Raw genomic sequence first — 15,507 nt, forward strand, 5'->3', positions numbered from 1 at the left:
TAATGGATTAAGAGTATGAGTGGCCTAGCTTGTGTTAAAATTAGATGTGCGTGCAGACAGCTTATAATTTCCTATGGAAGAGCTGTAGAATTAGAGAGACACTCTGGATAATAATGAAAAATGCAACCATTGCTGCATCTGTTGTAAACATGCCTATGCAACTCCTACAGTGGTACCACAATAGTCTTAAGAGTGAGATTTTTTGGTTTGAAGACTAGGAAAAATCTTAAGAGGATCTTTTGAACATGATGCTTTTGGATGTATAAATGAGGGCAGTACTAGCTGGTTAGTACAGAAGAAGCCAGCTAAAGTTGGCGCTAGGAAGCCACATATCACATCTGTATTTATTAGCTTCTGAGAAGTCCATGAGTGGATTTCCTTGTCACCATGGAATAGCGATAAATAATAAAGGATATAATATAGGGCAGAAGAATATATTGTCACTGTTGGAACAAAACCTCATATCTGCAAAATGGTAACTTCTCAGGGGAAGAAAAAAAAACATCATTAACTTTTAATGTAACATATTGAATCAACATTGTATTCCAAGTAATTGTGGACCATTTTCTTAGAAATAAAAGACAAAAAAAGGAGTAAAAAGACAGTTAGACAGAGTAAGAAAGTGGAGCGTTTGCCATGTATGTCCTTTCCTCCCTTAGACATAATGACCTTTTCAACTGGAAAATGTTTTCTTTTCCAAAAGCAGGTGTTCTCCGAAGTTAAATTGTTGCACACTTGGTTACTTGGAGCAAAGAAAGCAACTCAAAAAGCCTCACAGATTCTTCCTGAACTATGTCATCAGTGTTTATCTCTCTGTGTGCTGTGCTTTTTAGTTTATGACTTTTTCCACTGGTGGGAACAGCTTGTTGTCAAGAACAAACAAATAATGTGCGTATGTAAGGAAAAAAACATCAGAATTGTTTGCTGCTGCTGTGACTCCATTGCTACATTTCCTCAGAAGCTTTCTTTGAAAGCATATTCTATATTTTCAAGTTCTGTGTCTGATGTTATTGTCATTGTCAGCTATGTGGAGTGTCTCTGGTATGTGGTGACCCTCATTCCCCTCCGTACTTTATCACACAGGGTTCAGTACCACTCATTTGACCGCTTGTCCATCACATCCATCTGTCCAGACTACAGCTTGAAGATCAGGAAGATAGCCCTGGACCAATCAAAGTAACACACAAAGTCTCTGTCTCTCTCTCTCTCTCTCTTTCTCCCCACCCTGTTGCTTGCTCTGTCTTTCTCTTTTGTAATCTATAACCTCTATAACCTCCTCTGCCTCTTATCGTGTGATTTACTATACCCATCAGATGCCCTGGAGTGAATTTCTGTTAGTTTCACAAAATGAACATGAATGAATCCCTTAGGAGTCCCTCAAATATTTGTAGAGTGTTTTTTTCTGAACAAAGATTAAGGTTTGTTATTCACCAACACTACTATTCTCCTGCTAGACACTATCAGAGTCTGGAAAACAACTGTTTTCTACTTTTTAGCTGCAGCAGTCTGGAATCCACATTGATTAGATTTTGCTAGATCCTCCTTTTTTTCCATTCTGCACAGATAATCCATTGTGCCTGCTCACAATGTTCCTCATCCATCATCCCTATGTTGCGTTGTTTTGCTCGTCTTTGTTGTCTCTGTTCGCCAGTCAGAGATGAATACACGCTGTCCCTGCCCCTCCTTAGCCAAAACTCAGACAGGAAGCATGCTGCTGTGCTGCACAGTCTCACCCTCACTCTGTCACATATGTGGCCTGCTCCATCATTTTGAGCCCTGTTATTACAGAAGCACATTTTGACTTTTATATGCAGCTGAAAAAAGGAAAGTCTCAGCTTTTATCACATGCACAGGTAAATCTGATGCGGGTGATGTTTTCATCCAGCAGTCAGAACATAATATTTATTAGATGATATTGAGAGACAATACACTGTGGGTCCACAAGTATCCAGATGTCCTTTCGAATAAAAGAGAGTGAGTTCAACTGCTTTAAGGTCCACCCACTGCTGACACAGATGTTCAATTTGTGCACACACAGTGTGTATAATGTCCACAGAAAAGCATTGTTAATAGAATAGGACACTCTGGAGAAGCCACATATGGGCCTAAGGTCACCATGCATAATGCCAAGCATCGACTAAAGGGGTATGAAACCCCCCAGCATTGGGCTGTGCAGCAGTGGAACAACATTCTCCAGAGTGATAGAGCTAACAGTACCTTTGGGCTAAGTTGGAGTAACGTGTAATCCAGAACTAATCGTCTAACGTCAGTACCTGAACCAACACTTATGTGGCTGAATGCCATCAAATCCTCACATCAGTGTCACAGAGTAAAGCTTTCCCAGAAGAGTAAAGGCTGTTACTGCAGCAAAAGAAAAAACTCCCTATTAATACCCTTGAATTCAGGATGAGCATGTGTCTACAAACGTCTGGACATGTAGTGCACTTTTCAGCCAAGTGTTCTATCCATGCTTCACTCATGAAATGCATTCTTTTATAGCAACTATTGCTTTTGATAAATAGGCAAAAATCACATCCAACATAATAGGAAATCGTAGCACAAAACATTTTGTGGGCTATTAATTTGAGGTGATATTTATTATATATGCGTGTGAAAGGTGACACTGTTGTAATGTTTTTATTTGTCATATAATCAAGTTAATATTAGCAAACAAAGAGCAAAATTCAGTTTATTGCCACTGTTTTTTCCAACCTGCTGTTTTCATCAACTTATACAGCTAAGTAGCATAGCATGACATAATGTTGTGTCTCTAAACAAACACTGGAGTGATAAAATACCTTATGTGCTTTTACAGAAACTAGTTACAATTTCTCATTAAGTTGAATGCCATTTTTTCCAACCTTCTGCAAAAACAAAAAGAGCTGTAAAAAGAGCTTCCATAGCTAAATGCATTTCCCCAAAAATTGGCAATAGAGTATACTTTAATTTTTAGACCAAAATAAAATTCCTTCATTTTCAAGCATAAATAAAAAAAGCAAAAATTTAGAAACATAAATTTAACATCTGTATATCAGTACTGTGTAAACAGATCCTCTAAATCAAAATTCTGGGTGACACTTTATTTTGAGTGGTCCTTTTAGATGAAACAAACACTCAACAGCCTCTCAGTAACATGTCAAAAACATATGAGGGTTAGGGTTAGGTTTTGGGTAAGGTTGGGTAAGGTTAGGTTTTGTTTAATGGAAGAAACACATTAACAATACATCTACTTAATGTAAGTAATGTATCAACAGCACATCTACAAGATATTTACTTTAATTTATTCAGATGCTTCACTACTGCTACTTCACTGATATGTTGCTGATGTGTTACTGATAATCTGTTAAGAGTTTATTAATCATCTACAAAGGACCCCTCCAAATAAAGTGTTACCAAATTCTGAATCATTCTAAAATAACAGATTAAAACAAGAGATTTCATGATGCACTGGAACATTTCGTAGGGATTCAAAACTAAATCAAGTACAGATGTACACCCCTGAGAGCTTCTAATCTCTATTTCATTTTCACAAAAATATTGACACAGTGTGAAAGCTGAGATGTCATTGGATCAGAAACCGCTTAAACATGAATATAGTCCAGAATCGACTTTTTGACCTGAAATCTGGTTTCTACACAAATAAAACTCAGACTCAACATTGCGAACTCCGACTCAGGACAATACAAAATTGTCACACATCTTGTCTGCTGATGTTACTTTTTCATCTCAGGTCCTTGGAGCTTTTCTTTGCCACCAATCAGAACAACCGCAATAGCAACAGCAGCGACCACCCCAATGACAAATCTCCCCGGCTGTGCCGCAAGTTTTCCTCCCCTCCGCCCCTTTCCATCCCATCCCGCACCAACTCCCCTGTCCGCGCCCGCAAGCTCTCCCTCAACTCTCCTCTCAACTCCAGAGTGGGCGCCTTGGACCTGTCCACTAACCCCACCTCCTACTCAGCTGCCAGCAGCCCCACCTCCGCCAACCCTACCACCTCCCCCCCACCCTCCACAAACCCCCGCTCCCCACTGGACCTGAGCCGCGGTCAGAGCCCATCCTCACCTGAACAGAGTCCCGGTGCTCAGGACGACAATGCTGATGCTCCCCGTATAGATGCCCTCTGTGGAAAACTGCGCCGCAGCATCAGGAGAGGTAAGATCATTAGAGCTCATCCATTAACCATGAGACAGAAACAAAAAGACAGATAACAATGTACTTGATATATATATATATATATATATATATATATATATATATATATATATATATATATATATAAAACAAATTGTAATAAATAAAATATATGGTAACCAAATTATTTTTTAGGTGATGCTAGCAGGTGCTAGCAGGCTAATAAATAATATTTTCCATCCCCAGTCCTGGAAGCCCACTGCCCTCCACATTTTAGTGTTTTCCCTGCTCCCAATATGCCTAATCCAACTAATCAGCTCATTAACAACCTCTACTGAGTTGGGTGTATTAAAGCAATGGAAAGCATTAAAATGTGAAGGGCGGTGGACCTCCGACCAGGATTAATAAACAAGAGGCTAGTTGTAACAGTAACGAAAAAGTCTGGCAAATCAATACAAAGCGATTAATTTTATACAATTCTACATTGATCGAACCTCAAAATCTCTTACTGTGAGTTATTCATATGCTTCAAATGGTGCTATATTGGAGCCATCAAGAAGGCGAATAAAATATTACAGAGTGAAATCTGACACGTCAGTAAACAAAACATTTAGATTGAAAAAATAAGACTTTTATGATACAAAAACACTTTCATGAAATATCTGTCTGATGGCTGATGTTACCATGGAAATACAAGAAACATGTATTGTTACTTTCAGCCACTCTAAGGCAAACTAGTTGGTTTACTAGACGCCATAGAAGGAAGAGGTTTCAGTCAGGGAAGCTGCCCATTCAAATGAACCAAGGGGCTAACATTGGAGCTAACATGAAACGTTATAGTGATTTTGGTTTTTGAATACTGCCTGGAACAGATAACAATTTGAAATGTTAGGCAGCAAGTAAATATACTTACTAGTAAATATACTACGCTATAGAGCAGCAAAACACGTTTTTCTTCATAACTCCTACACCATGATGTGCAGAGACAAAATTCTTCTTGACTCTGATTCCTTGGGTCAAGACAAACAACTTTGCAATTTGGACCATTTAGCTCTGCCCACTTAGATTTTTTGCTAATTTGCATAATAAGCAAAACCTACTTTTGCGAACTAGTTCTGGGGTTTTCGCGCAATCCTCATGTGTCTGGTATCAAAGTTCAGAAGAGGCTGAACCTCAATAATTATCAAAAACATGTTGACTTTTATAAACAATATGGCTGCCATATGCTAATTAACCCTTCTGAAATAGTTCAAAATTCGTTTAAAACTCTGTAACTGGAGAATGCTTCTGCCAACAACATTGAAACTTGACTGACATATTCATGAGAAGATTCTGTAGTAGCAAATCAATTTTGTTGGGCAAATGTCATTAGGGGGCCAATTAGGGGGACAATTTGATACATTGAAATTTATGGCCGCCCTCAGCCAATCAGCATTCAGAAGGCTTTTGACAGGCTTAACATTGACCAATTATCATGAAACTTGGAAGGTGTCTGTATGTAGCCACTTAGTAACAATCAGTGAAGTTTCAACAGATTTGGCCACTGGGAGGTGCTATTCATAAAAATTGATACATTATTACGTGATGTTAATATATTATTACTATTTTTGACCCAAACTCCGCATGCATCTTATGCAGTACAGTGTACCGAACAATTTTACAATTGCATGTTTATTACAAGAATGCATATTGTTTTTGTAATCATTAACTGTTTGAAAACCATGCTTTTCGAACTATTCTCTGGGTTTTGATCCAAACTTCTCAAAGTTGGTCTAGAAATACTCTGTGGCCTCTGCAGGTAAATAATTATCAAAAAAATATTGACTTTTTCACTCAATCTGGTGTTGCTCCATCCATACATCACTGCGGCCATGGCATAGCTAGCTTAATTTGCTATAACTCATCAGTCTTTGTATCATCTCAAAACTTTGAGTACTTATATATATTGAGGCTCAGACAGGATGTTCGAAACTTGGTCCAGATAAGACCTTTAGAGGGCGCCTTAGCTGTCAAAAACCCCAAAAATCATTAAAGATGCTATTACAGTGTTGTTACAAAGTCTACAGACAAACACGTGGTGCCATTTGATTCAGTTCACTGACCTGAATAACTTTGTAATTACATGTTATGTCAAATATTTCACTCCTTGTCTAGTATTTTGAATTATTCCTTCAACAATTACAGCTTATTATTCTAAGGTCAAAAGGTCAATCTGAACAAACTCAGTAAACAGCTTTGATGAACTTCCCTGATCAATTATCATATAGATAGCCCTAGAGACCTTTTGACCAATTCTAAACCGCTTTCACTTAGCTCCTTTGTGCCAAAAGGGTCCCTTACGAGTGCACTGGGTCTCATTATGGCCTGATTATTACAGGCTTAAACATGGAGAAATAAAACATTTTGCAAACACTATGACAGAAATTTACTCATGTGTTTTTGACATCTATGTTGATAATCCATTGCATGTTCTACAAATCTTTGTAGATCAGTCCATAGAAATATAAACATATGTTGAAAGTGAAATGGTTCATGACAAATGAAGGCCTTTTGATAAACTCAGATTTCATTTCAGCCTCTATGCCTATATGGCCCAAACTGCATTAGACCTTATTAGGCCTATTTGGGTCAAAGTGCATGAGAGCTTCTTGTGCTTCTGCGTGCTTGGACCCGCTCATTGCCGCTTGCGGCTATATTTTCGTGTAGTATTTCCGCACTAATTAAGTACTTTGGGCTTTGTGTTTAGCAGACAAAGACTGATTTCTGTTCTCCCCTCCTGCCTCTTCACTAGCGCTGACTAGTAGATTTATTGCCAATGTGTTAGTCCACTAGTCAACTAGCCTGTGCCACATCTAATGTGTGCACTTACTGGCCACTTTGTTAGACACTATATTATTAGCTGTGCTTACAATGATCCTCCACCCAAATATATCTGGCCAGCAGTGGTTATTTGATGGCCACTTTCCACTGAGGGTGACTCACAAATTGTGCAGTTTGGCTACAGTCAGTAATTGTATACCTAGTGCAGCAATAATGTAAACAGAGCTGAGAAAATGAACGATGATTGTAACTACAAGGTACGTAATAAACTAGCATATAAACTAAACCTCACCAAGGGTGACTTCTGCCTCAAAGAAAAGCACTTTTATAGCCACAAGGGATGCCAAACCGAAGTTGCTGACTCCATTTTTCCCCCCAAAGCGTTGTTCCTTCTACATGATCCTGAATCCTGCATGTTTAATAGTATTTTAAAATAATGCATTCGGTCTGAGAGCCAAATCCTTAAAACATTATTTTCTTTTATATACATCTGACTAGTATTGTAGCATCTCCCTGTAAACCACAGGAGCCAGTCATTCTCAGTTTTTGAGTGCTCTCCTAATACAAAACAGAGCTTGTTAAGCTGTTTGGCCAAACAAGCATTCCTCTCAAAATTATGGGCTTCTGCTTGCTACTGGTACCATGTTAAATACAGCAAGACGTATCAGCGCAGCTGAACCCAAACCTGTTCATTCTTAATTCGACAAATGGAGTTGTCAGCTCCCTTAATTCTCAGCTTTGTCAGCAAACTGATCTGAAGTGTGTTGCATGTGAAACGGGCCAATAATTGTTCTCTTAGATTATTTTCCCTAGAAAGATGGGGCTGCTCCTTGTGGAGTCCACAGTTCCAGCTGCTACACTGATTTCATTCGCTCCTCAACAAATTGCAGTAATGGGCTTGCGTTGTTGTTGTTGTTCCTCCATGCCTGTGAAACCAGCGACGACGGCAGAGTGATGTTTTTGTACACCATTAGCATTGATGCATTGCTTTTGCACGCTCTCGGGGAATCCAAAGAGAGTCTTCTTGATCTACTGTTTTCATTTACAAGTTTACAGTGTGTTTCCGTCGCAGAGTAATAATGCAATAATCATTTTCATATGCTTTGTCAAAGTTTTGATTAGTTTTTCGATTATCTGTTTGGGTGGCAGTGAGAGAATTGATTTTATACTTTAGAGGCCAGTGCTGTTTGTGTTAAAGTGTAGAGAAAAGCACTGATAAGCCTGTTTTGCTTCCATCAGTAAAACTGCTCTAGTAAATCTGTTTGTTTGAAGCTTTGTCTTTATTTAGATTGTTGCTGTTCTATAATGAAACCGATGTCTAAAGGTCTGCCAGAGCTGCAACTTGGCGGTTGAGAGTGAGATGCTAATGTAGCCTAAACACAGAGGAGGTTTATGCCAGGCTTGTTTTCATTCCTCTTTCTTTTGGATCAACAAGGATGTAAATAAATAAGATCATTCAGAGAAAAAGGGCAGGTTATCCAGCTCAAGCTACCAAAAGAAATGAATGAAATAAATATCAGAGAAACAAAGAGCTTGATTCATAGGAGCCCACAGTTCTTTGATAAATCTGTTATAACTGCAAACAGGTAACTTGTATAAAAATAACTTTTTGTCATATTTGCTAAAACTGTCACTGTGTCCTGACAGTGCATGAGACAGATAATCTGTAAAAAAAATCAGGCTCCTCTGCTCCACCTAGAGCTCCTAATACCATTTGTAAAAAATCCACTGCGCCCAAATCAAAATAACCATTCAGAGCCAGGAGGAGTGTCAAACACTGCTTGCGCACATGCTGCAGTCAGCCCCTCTTCCCCTGCGCTTCATCTCTCATTCAAGCTTAGTATCTTCAGTGATTGGCTTCAGGAACTCAAACACAATGGTAGATAAACAACCACCAGCAAGTAAAAAACTGTCCATCCCTCCTTTGCCAACCGCAGCATTCATGAGAAAAACAAGTAAACAGAAGAAGACAAATGAAGAGAAGCAAGCTAGTTCCAGGTCTTACTGTTGTGTGCTCCATGCTGTTTACCTGGCCTCTTCAGTTGCCATGGTTGCTGGCCTGCACATGCACAGCAGCCTCCTCTGCAGGAAGGGGCTTTGGAGGCAGGGCTGGAGCTCAGCGGAGAGGGAGGGGAAGGGAACTAAGTCACCTCTCTTCTCAATCCTGCGTACTGTGGCTTTAAGTACAGGGTGAACCTGTCAGACCTACTACCTGTCATACCTATCAGCTATAGAGACTGGATTTTTTAAGCTCAGTGCCAGTGCCTGCACTGTTTTCTATGATGAGGCAGTGAGTAGGCCTATAGAAGCAGTTTGTTGTCAGTGCCCTGTTGTAAGCTGCATATGCTTTACAGGTTTACAACGTTAATAGAGTTGCTTGAATTTTCCTTTTGTGCAGTTACAAAATTGCTGTCTGAATGGGTTGAAAGATTTAAATGAGGTTCGGTGCAGGGTAGGCTTGGTGTGAAGCTAATTACTATGCCAGCGTTAGATAATTTTTAATATAGTTTTCACATGTCATCCACTATGGAAAAGAAATATATTTAGCAAATGCATTTGAAAATGTATGAAAATTGCCAGTTTTTTTTTGTTTGGGGTTGTTTTTTTTTCCTTTATGTGGTTTAGTGTTTGAAATATTTGGGAATGAAACAATGTATTTGAAATGTATCTTGCATATAAGAAATAAATTCCCTTGTATTTCAATTCCATATGTGATTACTGGCCTTTGTTGGGTTTGCTGAAACAACTATTTGAATGCTCATTAAATTAATTGTTACAATTTGATTACTGATAAATATTGAAAATGCCCTTTCATACTGTGCTGTGTGTGTTTGATGGTGTTTCCTTCTTCCTTCAGCTGTGCTGGAGTCAGTCTCACTGGACAAGTTCATCCCTGAGTCTCCTCAAGGCAGCGAAGCAGGAGATCTCTCTCCTTGTCGATCACCCTCAACCCCACGGCACCTGCGCTACAGAGGACCTGGAGGTAACACTATGTTTGTAGTTGTGTGTGTATATGTGTGAGAGAAGGAGCAAGCGAGAGAGCAGATGACAAATAAAGCCATTTGCAATCGTCTTTCAAACTTTTTTAATAAAAAACTTCGCTGGTGCGAGCCGGGTTCTGCTAATTTGGCTAGTTTATTTCAGAACAGCCTGTGTTTTTGTGACCCATATGGTGAAGTGCTGAACTGCTGAGATTTGACTGTAATGAAGAGAAACATAGTAGGAAGTTCCATTTTCATTAGCCTCCATTTACACAGTCACTAGCGAGAGGCTAGTGCAGAGACTGCCTCTTGACTCTATTTAAAGACATAGTTCAGCAAAAAGTGTAATTTATCAGCCAAGATGTTGTTTTATGTCTGAAATTTTCTTCTTTAGTTTAGCACTGGAGCTACAAGGCTAATGTGGTTAACAAGAAATGGAAGCTTATGTACAACAGTTTGCATCATAAACTGCATGCCCAAGTCATCACACACTTGCTGCAAACTGTCCCTCTGATGGCACTACATGAAAAACAGGCATGCTTCTGTGATGGATATCACTACGTGACCTCAGGGATAATTTGACAGACTGTATCTCAGCTTTTTTTGGAATTGAGGTTTGTAGACTTACAAATGTGGTTTCTGGCACTGTATGACATACTGTTAACATATAAAACATATGACTTTAAAGTGGATACTATGTCTATTTTCAAATATGCCGTGTAGTCTAACTTTATAGATAACGTTATGTTATATAGTGTCAGGGATCACTTAAGCAAGTCTATTTGTGGTTAATCAACAGTTCATAGTAGTTTAATGCAAGTGTGTGATGATTTAGGCATGTAGTTTACACAATGCTGATGAGTGGATGTATGCTTCCATTACTTGTTGGGTCCATTAACCTCATAATTCCAGTGCAAAAGAAAGGTAAACATCAGGCACCAAACATGTCTTGGCTGATTTACTAAAATTGTGTAAATTAGATTTTTTTCTGACTTACTCCTTTGAAGTTGACTGGTTCTCCCTCTTCTCAAAGAACAGTAAAAGTGGAATTTGGGCAGTGGATGCAGTGCTTGAGTATCTTTTACCCAGAGTTCCTGTGGTCTCATACAGCTTTCAGGAAAAACCACTATGCAAAACTTGGTCAAGCCAAACATGGTCAGGCCAGTCCTCAAAGAGGCCCAGTTCTGCTAATAAATGGCCCCTGTGTATTAGGGTGTCATTCCACCCAATTTATCTTGGGGCTGAGTCAGTCAAATAATGTGTTTGGATGACATTAAAGGAAGGTTATGTATAGAAGAGCTGGAACAAGCTTACATAGTATTTATCTTATTTCCAGCAACACATGCTCATAATTGGCATGGATTGGTGCTGGACGCTCCTCCATCTGTATTGTTTGTTCATCTTTTATTATTACACTCCTGCAATTTTGTTAATGCCATATGTGCTGTATAAACATACATTATTTTCCTCTGTGACCCACATTTGCATGCACTCACTCCATGTAGTCTCATGTGAGAAATTATGTTTCTGCAATCTCATGCGAAATTTCCATGGAAAGCCATCTCCATATGGTCACTAACACATGGCGTAGCCTTGGTTACCGTAAGGGGTGAGAATTTTCCCAAGGGGTCTTTCATTCCGTATCCATTTATGTATACAGTCGGTAACACTGGCAGTCAAGCTATGCTGTAGTCATGGAGAGTTCTTGTTTGTTTACGTTACATATTACCCCACTGACCCATTCCTCAAACACGTAGCCTGTCTTCCTCATAGCTTTGCTTTTATGTATTTTTTCTGTATCTCCCCCCACTTCAGTCCCGGCGGCAGAGAACTCGCGCTGTTCGGTGTCTCCAGCCTCCGCGTTCGCCATCGCCACAGCAGCAGCCGGCCACAGCAGCCCTCCAGGTACTCAACAGCAGACAACATCGCTACAACGCACAGCACAGACAGAGCAAAGCAGAACATCATGTTCTACTAGGAGCTTTTTATAGGCATGAGTGAATATAGCTCCAACACAAGCATTTTCTGTACATTTAGCCACGGAAGTTGCCCACAGATAATGATGATCCACCCTGTTCATTTCTGTTCTAGGTAGCTAATGTGCAGCGGTTCAGGCTCCTCGAGGAAGGATTTAGGAATTTGTCAGGTGCCTTAGGGTGCTAAAAAATTAATTACTTTATCAGTTATAGTAGTTAAAGCTGCAGTATGTAAGATTTTTTGTTAAGGTTGAAAAACACATACAAAAATCTGATGTTTGTGCGCTGCAGCTAGTCAAAGCCTGAAATGATCATTTAAAAGTCAGAGGCATTGGGTTGGATTTTGCAGCAGTTTTTCTAACTGTGTCATATGTCTTTACATATTAACAACACAGGCAGACTCAAAAAGATGGTCCAGGTTGATGTTTAGGTCTCAAGTGCAGCATTGCACTGATGAAGATATGATGACAATAGTAGATAATTTACTTACATCCTCTGAAGACAGGTCTGTCACCAAGTTTTGATTGCATTCGCTTTGAATACTCTTTCAACTCTGATCAACTCACAACCAGTGTTACAAAAAGTTTTTCCGCATGTTACATGCAATTACACATTTCCAGATGCGCAGAGCTTACATAGTGTAGCTTGTGTACCTATGTAATTCCGTTAAAAATATACTGAAACAACAAAGTCTCTGTAATTCTCTAGGCTTTTTTCTGTCTTTTGTTTTCTAACGTGGTCGGTGGTCAATAGAGTGATATTTGGGCGCATTAACTTAAGACTTCTGTAAATGCTAAGTTGAACCGGTGATGTTTCTTTTGTTCCTCCTTTCATTTCAAGTTTTCAGCAACTCGGAGAGGATGTGTGACAAAGAGTTCATCATACGACGGGCAGCCACTAATCGGGTTCTGAATGTCCTCCGCCACTGGGTCTCCAAACACTCCCAGGTTTGCTTACTGTGATAACTATATGCCTTTCCTTCCACTGTACGCACAGCGAGGATGTTAGCCAAGCCTCAGTAAATCAGCAGCACACTGCAGGTGCTCTGTAGCAGTGTTTCCCAACCCTGCACAATGTAGTGCTTTCCCTGCTTTGACCCACCCACTTCAACTCAGTAGGTGGTTGTTAATGAGCTGATTAGTTGGATCGATGTGTTGGGAGCAGGGGAAGCACAAAAAATGTGCAGAGCAGTGGGCCTTCAGGACTAGGGTTGGGAAACACTGTTCTATACCATTTAAAGCAACATTATTAGATCCTGGTCCTGGAGTACGCCTGCTCTGCATAATGTGGTCTAAGAATGGGCTTGTTAATTAGCTGACCCAGCTAACTAACCCTGTTCTAACATCTCATCTGTGATGCATTTAGAGTCTGGATCTTTGCCTCTTTTAATTTCACCCACATGGGAAAAAATGTATCAGTATGTGGAATTGGAGCTTTCTGTACAGCACTCAGTTTCTATCACCACATAAAAGAAGGACCATAATTCCATTATTGTTAGACATGCAGCATTTTCCAAGCGAGCGTGCACAGATTCTTGTGTGTTCTTGTTCAAAAAGGTACCAATTCTAGCACGTTGTTAATGTTAATAAATGGAGTAAATGGCATAGACCCATTTTACATTGAACATAACATAAAATGTGGCCTGTGCAAAAGTTCTAGTGCATTTTATATTTATATTTGTGGGAAAAAAACTGTGAAAAAATAATTCACTTAATAATAATAATGGAATATAAAATGTTTTTAAATGATAAACAATACTAATGGTGCACAAAGCAGCTTCAGTTATTTTTAGCCCCTTGCTTCTATATAAAAATAACAGTCTTATAAAATGCCTGGCAGAAACATTCCTCTGAGTTTCACAGTTTTGCCCGATTTCTAGTGTGAAACAGGCTTATGTTAGCCTAATCAGATGATGTTTTATGTTCATTGACACTTGTTGCATATTACAGGGTAGATACCCAAACACTGCTGTGCTGAAAATTGGCCATAAATGACGTTTTTAAGCAAAAAATTTAATTCTTTCCCTCTGTGGGCCTTCATGCTTTCAAGTGATGGGGAGGTCTTGAGGTGGATAAGCCCGGGAAACTCTGCTTAAATTATTTTTGCTTAGGAAATAAAATGTGAACAGGGGTGTTCATATTTTTGTATATGACTCTATTTGGTGTCCAAAATGTATTTATTTTGTTTTACACTGGAGCTACAAGGCTAATGGTGCTTATAAGTAATGAAAGCGTATAGCTAACCAATTAGCATTATGCTAACTGCTCCTTAAATCATCAAATTTGTCTCAAACTGAGATGTGTTCATTTCAGATAGACTTGCTCTGATTTGTGATACTGTACAACTACAAATAGTGTACACACGTATGTTATTATGTAAAAAACAGTTATAGCAATGATCTTGAAGCCAGAATTGTATTCATTTTGTGTCCACATCAAATCTCTTGCCTGATTGACTATTTTTCAATTAAATCATTTAAAGTTGATTTTTGACCAAACTCTAGCTTTAAGATTCATTTTCTGTCCTTTGCAGTATAATCTATAACCCTTTTGGATTGTAATATATGTATAATTTCTTATACATTCCTGGTGTCCCTCCTTAGAGATGTTTCCTCTGAAAAAGCTAAGCAGACAGCTCTGCCATCTGACTGCCACCTGCCTATACCTCAGGCTCATTTTTTAACAAGAAGTTTGAACTCTGACCTTTGAGAGTATGCATGTTCCCTCAAGTTACTGACCTGCTCCAGATGACTGTTGAGCAGGTTAGTTCGCTAAAGGTTAGAACTGGCAGAACTGAGCTATTTTGACTTCTTTTAGAACATCTTAGGCAACTTATTCTTGCCATATTAGCTTCGTCAGTGCCCTGGCTGTAAACGCACAGACAGCTTCCAGACTCCACCTCCGGGCTCAATGCCCCCTGTTTTACAAGTTAGCGGAAGCATGTCATCCCTTTCACAATTTCCATGCCATTATCACAAGCAAATCCAATTACCCTGTACAAACAGTGCCAGATCTTAATTACAATAGCAGCCAGTTTTATTTCTTGACTCTCTACACACAGCTGTTAAACCCAACGGTAATGAAAGCGTAGGAAACAGCACCTTAAGCATCTAAACCTTCACACTTAGAAGGAGTGACTCGTATTCGTTGCACTTAACCCTTGATAAGTGCATGTTCAATAATAGCAATAAAGGCTGATCGCTTGTATTGACTTAAAGCTAGCTGTTTGAGCAGTCGATTCTTTCCTCGTGGAAGGGTGCTTAGGCTTCTCTGCCTTTATTGGGCCTGTCCTCTGCTCCCTCGTTGATGGAATTATTCCTCGCCAGTGTGCAGTCGCCCCGCTTCCAATTGATGTGATGTGGAGTGTCGTCCTATGCCCTCAGGTTATTCCAGCATGTAGTTCACATTTACTGCAGATCACTACTGAAAAACAGGGAATCAACTAAATACAGTTGTTTTTCCACTGAATGAAAAAACATTGCTCTGATATAAATCTTAGAAATCACAGTTATCACTAGAGATAAAAACATGTTGCAATTATATCTAATTATCTCATTTGCATTCAATTTAGATTCTTATTCAAGAGTCTGCACTTCCAAA

General features: G+C 39.3%; 1 protein-coding gene across 1 annotated transcript in view; it reads left to right on the forward strand.

Annotated features, from left to right (window-relative positions):
* rasgrf2b (Ras protein-specific guanine nucleotide-releasing factor 2b) overlaps positions 1–15,507 on the forward strand; it is an 88,258-nt gene that overhangs the window by 50,144 nt on the left and 22,607 nt on the right. The window contains exons 15-19 of the mRNA XM_036598329.1: positions 1,084–1,176; positions 3,731–4,152; positions 9,809–9,934; positions 11,748–11,837; positions 12,749–12,855. Coding sequence (XP_036454222.1) covers positions 1,084–1,176; positions 3,731–4,152; positions 9,809–9,934; positions 11,748–11,837; positions 12,749–12,855 — 838 coding nt within the window. The remainder of the gene's footprint in view (positions 1–1,083; positions 1,177–3,730; positions 4,153–9,808; positions 9,935–11,747; positions 11,838–12,748; positions 12,856–15,507) is intronic.

The sequence above is a fragment of the Colossoma macropomum genome, unplaced genomic scaffold (assembly GCF_904425465.1).
Source record: "Colossoma macropomum unplaced genomic scaffold, Colossoma_macropomum, whole genome shotgun sequence".
Taxonomy (NCBI): domain Eukaryota; kingdom Metazoa; phylum Chordata; class Actinopteri; order Characiformes; family Serrasalmidae; genus Colossoma; species Colossoma macropomum.